The sequence below is a fragment of the Lactuca virosa genome, chromosome 4, assembly GCF_052849685.1.
Source record: "Lactuca virosa cultivar CGN04683 chromosome 4, Lactuca_virosa_CGN04683_v6, whole genome shotgun sequence".
Taxonomy (NCBI): Eukaryota; Viridiplantae; Streptophyta; class Magnoliopsida; order Asterales; family Asteraceae; genus Lactuca; species Lactuca virosa.
The window spans coordinates 34,205,428-34,212,925 of NC_136429.1; the positions used below are offsets into that span (position 1 = coordinate 34,205,428).

Consider the following 7,498-nt stretch of genomic DNA (forward strand, 5'->3'; position numbering starts at 1 on the left):
TGCTTCTTCCTAAAACCAAAGATCCCTGTCTCTTAATGAGTTTTGTCCCATCAGTCTCATTAGATGCGTCTACAAGATTATTGCTAAATCTCCTGCTTCTCGATTAAAATGGGTTATTGGTTCAATTATCGGAGAGACACAATCCGCCTTCATTGAAGGTAGAAACATTTTAGATGATCCAATGATAATTAATGAAGTTTATAATTGGTCAAAGAAGGCGATACAAAAATTATTTCTTTTTAAAGTTGATTTCGATAAAGCGTTTGATTCCATAAATTGGAACTACCTTGATTCAGTGATGGCATAAATGGGTTATGGTGAGAAATGACGATTCTGTATTAAAGGATGTCTCTCGTCCTCCAGGGTTTCAGTTCTTATTAACAGTTCGACGACTAAGGAATTCCACATTTCCAAGGGCGTGTGTCAAAGCGATCCTCTCTCGCGCGCTCTCTCTCTCTATCTCTCTATATTCCTTTTTATCATCGCTATGGAAGGGCTTAATGTTGCCATGAAATATGCTTGCCCAAATCTCTGTTTTGCGGTGTTCGAATTCTTAACCGTGGCCTTCTATATCACATCTCTTTTTACACTGACGATGTTCTTTTTGTTGGCGAATGGTTAAGTTCAAAATTTGAAAACTTGGTGAGGATCTTAAGATGTTTTCATGCTTGTACGGGTCTTAAAGTTAATTTGGTAAATCTCAAGTTTATGGGATCGGAGTTTCCACAGGGGAAGTAAATGAATGTGCGTGTATTTTGGGATGCAATATCGCTTCTTTTCCCTTCAAATATTTGGGTGTTCCCGTAGGAGCTAATATGTCTCTGAAAAGACATTGGAAACCCATCATTGACCGGATTCATTCCAGGTTATCTGCTTGGAAGGCTAAAACTCTATCTTTCAGCGGTTGGCCTACTTTGGTTAAAGCTGTGTTGGGTAGTCTTCCTATCTATTTTTCTCCCTGTTTAAGGCCCCTTCTCCGATTAATGAATTTTTAGATAAATTTAGATGTCATTTTCTTTGGGGAGGGAACGCTGATAAAAACAAAATTGCTTGGGTGACTTGGAAAACGGTTCTTGGTCTGAAAGAAAAAAGGTGGTCTCGGGGTGGGCTCTCTCCTATCTTTAAATCTGGATCCACTCTGTAAATGGTTATGGAGATTTAAAACTAACCCAAATGCGCTCTGGTGTCAAGCTGTATGTGGTATTCACAATTGTCTGACGAAACCGATATATTCTCTTGGTAAAAAGATTCTTTTCAGACACTTGGTATAACATTGTTCAAGTTTTCTATAATTTGCAAGATATGGGGATTTGTGCTTCAGATATATTCCAGATCCATGTCAATTCAGGAAGGAATACCCTCTATTGATTAGATGACTGGACCGGTGATGGGTCCTTTGCTAACGACTTTCTGAGCATTTTTAATATGGACAAGAAAAAATCCTGCTTCATTTCTGATAGGATCATTTCTAATTATAATTTCAATTGGGCATGGAAGAAAAATCCTAGTAACTCTATGGAGTTTATGGAGTTAAATGCTTTTTCGGGGGCTCTTTCGCAGCTGGACTTAGTTTCTGGAGCAGATAAATGGAGATGCAAGCTCTTTTTTGACAAAAATTTCTATGTTTGTAATTTGAGATCCTTTATTGATTCTAAGATCACTGCTCAGGTGGACAATCCAACGATTTGGGTTCATTCGGCCCCTCTTAAAGTTATCGCGCTTGTCTGGCGTGTCTGAATCGGATCCCTTCGATGGTTGCACTTTCTCGCAGCGGAATTCCTGTTTCTCCTTTGAATTGTTGTTTCTGTTCCACATGTTTGGACATTTTCTGGTGGGCTGTCATTTCGCTAATTAAGTTTTGAGGTGAATTTTCCAATGGTGTAACATTCCAACTCAAAGTTTTGTAACAGTTAGTGGTGAATTGGTGGCTTTAGCGGCGAATTGGAGGCGATGTCCAAAGAAACGTCATCTTTTTCTGGTCATCATCTATAGTTTCTTATGGTGTGTCTGAAAAGCTAGGGATGACTTGATTTTCAAATACATGAGAACTTCCTCTTCAAAGCCGTTGGATAACATTATCACTTACATTTTTTAGTTGGGTAAAACATTTAGGTCATTTTGGTGTTTGTAATTGGACAGACAGTATTTGCTTCCTTTTAACATTTTAACATTATGTAATTGTTTTTTTCTTATTGACATGCCTTGTACTTGATTGACAGCGGCTTTAATATAATTCTGATGTTTCCAAAACAACAACAACAACCCACACTCTTTAACGTCCGTTGGTAATTGAAATTTTACAAACATTAAGTCAATAAGTTTATTTTTTTTCTGTGTTCTTTTCACTTATCCAAAAGTTCCAGAGATATTCAAAGGGATCAATGACTATAAAAAAAAATCCATTTTGGCGTGGTTCGCGAAAATATTCCTGTATATAATTCTATTAATCTATTTGACTACAATTAATGATTTCAATTACTAGTTAGTGTATGAGGACTTCCAATTTTGGATATGGTTGTTTTATTTCAATCATGGATACTATGACGATGGAGTGTGTATGTTCACAATTTTTTTTTTAATATATAATTCTTTTAATCTATTTCACTATTAATAATTTTCAATTATTAGTTATGAATTACGATACCCGAAACTGGATTATGGTGGTTATATTTTAATAATGGATATTGTGGTCATAAAATTTGTATACTATTGTTGTTATTTCTTACTTATGTTTGAAACTTTAATGTTTTATTATAAATTATTCTTATAGTCAAATTCAATTACTTCTTCAAATACTTACAAAATGTAAATATTTTATGTTTTGTGATTAATATCTAGAAGTTTAGATGTTTTAAGTTTTGTATTTTTATGTAGATTGTTTCAGTTTGATTGTTTAATTAGTAATAAATTAATCATGATATATATATATATATATATATATATATATATATATATATATATATATATATATATATATATATATATATATATTGTGAATTTTAATAAGTTTGATATTTTGTTTGTTTCTATTCAACTGTTTATGCATTATGTTTGACATAAAAAGTTTAATTTATATTATTTGTAAAAAAATTGAAAGGAAAGTGATATTGTATATACAAAGTTTGTAGACTTCAAGAAGAATATAACTAACTATAAGTATTTTTTTTCTCTCCTCTAGCATTTTCATATGAATTTTATTAATTTAACTATAAATCTTAGTAATTTTAGGGATCTCTTTTCCCCAAACTCAAATTTGATTAGACCGTATTAGATAAAAAAAAGATAGACTTCTTCCACCCTAATATTATGAAATATCATCTAATTAATCATTCTACTATTTTTTCATGAGATAAAGGTGATAGGATTTGGTTTCACTTTAAGTAATATAGATAAAGAAAAGAGAAAGAATTAGAACTGCGGTTTTGGTAAAAAGTGAAAACTCAACTAGACAAAACACCCGTCACCCAACCGCTACCACCACTCCACTAGTTCACTAATGAATAATTGAGGGACTAAAACTGGCAAACATAAAATAGTATGGGTAATATTTGCCTATTTACACTTTGTCGTCTTATTGGATACTCCCAATTCAGCAATTCTATTTGTTCTCGTTTCACGCCTGTGTAGTGTGCATACGTGTGGTGTGGGGCCACCCCTTTAATCAAACTAAAAGTTGGACCGGGCCGGACCGGATAGTGTAGTCTTGCAAGCGATCAATCATTCCATGTGATCATAATTAATTAGCTAATAACTTTAAGCAAACCACAATTTTGGGTCCATCAATCAATTAAACATTGTTGAATAATTTGGCTTCAATATCGCTTGCTATAAATAATTAAGAAAATTTTTTACTGGAACATTTTTTTAATCATGAACACCACTATATTGAATGCTCAATTTCCGTGAACAAATGATCGTTTTTTTTTAATCAAAATTCTGAATAATGATATAAAACTTCAGTAACAGTAAAAAATAATCATGATTAAAACATGTGAATTTCAAAATGGTGATGGTGATCATAACGACACTAGTAGTTATTATTAATGACTGTGTGGATACATGATACATGTAGCACGAGATATGTTTCAAACAAATTATATGTTATATGTATAATAATAATATATGTCATTATTACGATTAGGTCCTGATACATTTGGTAGATGAAATGACTTGATTAAACTAATTCCTACTGGATAGCTTTGTGGCGTGCATTGTTGAACTTGTTATTTGTATACCAAATTTGATTTAGTATTATAATTAATGGTCAAGAATGTATTTTACCATAAAATATTCTACAATCCAAATAAAAAATAAAATACATACCTAAAACTGTAGTGGATTCGGAGGTTGCCAAAGCTTTTGAAGCATCTTTGTCAACTCCACAAGATTTTTTCATATGCGACCATGTGGGGTTTCCCAATACACATAAAAGCATCGTGAAGTCGGGTTTCTCTTTACATGTAAACAAAAGTTGTCATATATCATCCTCCACTCCTTTTGATCTCCCTACGTGTGTGTGTGTGTATTGGAAACATTATAATATCAAGAGAAGGTATGGCTGTTGTTCATCAGAATGAAGAAGAAGAAGAAGAAACTGTATTCGAAAAGAAGAAGAATATGGCTGTTGTTCCAACCACACTTGCAACCTTTGAATCATTAACCTTCCCACTTGTAATCGATCCTTCTTTTCCCATTTCAATATTTCATGATCATGTTTTACAGTTTTAGTTTTGTTAAATCGGCTAATTGTGGATGTTCTCTTTGTGAAAACAGGTTCAAGAAGTTGTTCTTTTAGCCGATTTTCAATGTAAAAGATGCCAAGATAGAGTAGCTGATATACTCTCCAGATTGAATGGTAAGTAAAAGCCACTCATCTCCCTTTTCAAGATTTCTTGATTTTCCGGCAACCCTAAGTTGTTGCCCTATTATAAGTCTTGATCAAAATTTCCGGTCTTTTCAAGATTTCTTGATTTTCCGGCAGCCTACCTTGACCGTAAAGTCCGATCACAGTTTTTAGTCTTTCAAGCTTTCTTGATTTCCCGACTGTCAAATTTGGCAGGTGGCCTTTAAAAGTGACTTGGTCAATCTCCATCACGTCTTTATAGAAACATCTAGCCGTTGTAAATTCATCGTACACTTGGATGCATCAATTTACGAGTGGGCCTAGAACGATTATTAAGGATTAAATATTTGTTACAAGTTATAACCCAAACATTTTAAAATCATAAAACAATGAATGTATTTCAATAATTATATAAATTTAGTTTTTTTTTTTTTTGGATATCGTAGGTGAGGCGGAGTCGGTGGAGTTTAGCTTGACGGAAAAAAAAGTAACGGTCACCCTGAATCGTCGACATGATCCAAGAACAGCGAAAATGCCTGAAAACGAACTTCAAAATAATGGAATTTACAAAAACAACCCTAGTAACAAATTTTCTTTAGTCAAAAGGATGTTTAGCTCTTCTTCAAGTTGATTTGTTATTTTGGCCTACCACATATACGAAAAAAGAAATTGTTGTATAATATGGAATGTACATGTCAGAGTCATTTTATATACAATTATACATGTACATATTGATGATTTTATTGATTATTTTCTTTTTAATCGTGTAAGAAAATATACAACCATTTAAATAAAAACAAAATTTAAAATATTAATTGGGATACCGAATTACATAAAATGACAACATACCAGCCAATATTTTAATTTAGTACGCATAATGTTTAGTGCTTGTCAAATACACACCACAATTCAAATTGCTAAACATTACACTATACATCATAATTTCATTACACTATCCAAATTACTAAACATTGAACTATGCATCATACAAACCACAATCCAAAGTGCTTGTCTTTAAGCGATAATTCAACCATTACACTACGAATCATACAGTTCAACTATTACAAAATAAATTGCATCGAAACTTTTAAAATTAGTATAATTGGTCTCTATAGCTGTTCCTAATTAGACACCAAAAAAATGTTAGAAAAAACAAGATTGCAATCAAAATTGTTAAACATACCAAATAAGGCTTCCATTAACTAATACATAACTACATAAGGTTTTGCATTACAAATCATTACAAAAACCAAAAAAGGGATTTTCAATCCACATCCAAAAACCATTACAAAAAAGCAAAATCCCTTCTCATTAGAGTTCACAATGACAAACGAAAAAAAAATGTGACAAAATTAACATCCACTTCAACTTCCAAGCATTTACATACACTTGCGTTAGAGTTTATTCAACCTTGTTCTTAGATTGCAGCAACTAGGAGTGACATTGTGTGCGCCATTTTTACGATAGTCTTAATGGAGAAGATGATGGAGCTTTGGGCAGAAAGAAAGGGAAATAAGCTAATAGTGTTTGTAATTCCAAGTGTACCGTTACCTCAATCTAGTAAAAAGGAGGGGGTAATAAAAAGACTAAAATACCTCATACAAGGGGCAGTTGTTTAGAGTAATGGACTAAAAACAAACGATGTTAGAAAAAAAAACTTTAGAGACAATTTTCATTAAAAAAATGCAGAATTTCGTATATGCCCTTCCCTTGCTAACCATCTACATATCATATTTGACCGGCCTAAACTCTAAATAACGTATTTACCCTTAGTTCTAAAATCCAATACAACACTCACGTTCATCACTCTTCATGTTCTTGAATCTCCTCCTCCGAGTAATCTCTTGTAAACTGCCTCAAATCACCGAAATCCCCTTCAATTTCCCCAATAACAATCCCTACCACCACAACAAACTCCAAGGAAATTGACCTTCTTGCTTGTCATTACAAACTCATACTCTGTTTTCGAATCTTCAATATCATAAAATATTCTCTCTTCGAGACATGATTCCTATCCAATAATAGAATCTATCACCATGTTGTGTCTTGTCTGATCAAATTCGGGTTCTTTGATTATATTAGGTCATCCGTTATACTCACCACTAACCACTATAGTGGACCGTGTTCCCCAATACAATTGACCATGAAAATGTTTCACCATTAACCACCATATAGGGATGTCAAAAAGTCTCATGGGACCCCGATCCCTTGGGGGCTCTGTTCCGTTTGGGGGTATTTGCTGGAAAAAAAAATCAGGGGTGGGGGCATGGTTAACCCCCGTTTTAATTTCGGGGGTGGGGGCGGGGGCGGGGGCGGGGGTTGGCAGTCCCGTCCCGAAACCCCCATGGGGGCCCGTTAATATATATATATATATATATATATATATATATATATATATATATATATAAATAATCAGTGAATGATTTTTACGTACCAAAATTCAACAAAAAACATGTTTTTAAGTTGTTTGTAACATGTAAAATTATGCTATAAATAATTAATTGTTACTCAAAAAATAGTTTCTTTTAGTTCAAACAAGAACTTATTTTAGCCCAAATAAGGTAGCCCAAAATCAATCGGGGGCAGGGCGGGGGTAAGTAGGGGAATTCGGGGGCAGGGGCGGGGGTGAAAAAGATGGAGATTTTGGGGTTGAGG

The 7,498-nt window shown here is 33.5% G+C and overlaps 1 protein-coding gene across 1 annotated transcript; it reads left to right on the forward strand.

Moving 5' to 3' along the window:
• The first annotated feature begins 4,340 nt into the window (after positions 1-4,340).
• LOC145109669 (uncharacterized) lies at positions 4,341-5,605 on the forward strand. The gene is made up of 3 exons (XM_079046864.1): positions 4,341-4,671; positions 4,774-4,855; positions 5,290-5,605. The coding sequence occupies exons 1-3, from the start codon at positions 4,555-4,557 to the stop codon at positions 5,472-5,474; spliced, it is 384 nt and encodes a 127-aa protein (XP_078902990.1). The 5' UTR covers positions 4,341-4,554; the 3' UTR covers positions 5,475-5,605.
• The last annotated feature ends 1,893 nt before the right edge of the window (positions 5,606-7,498 follow it).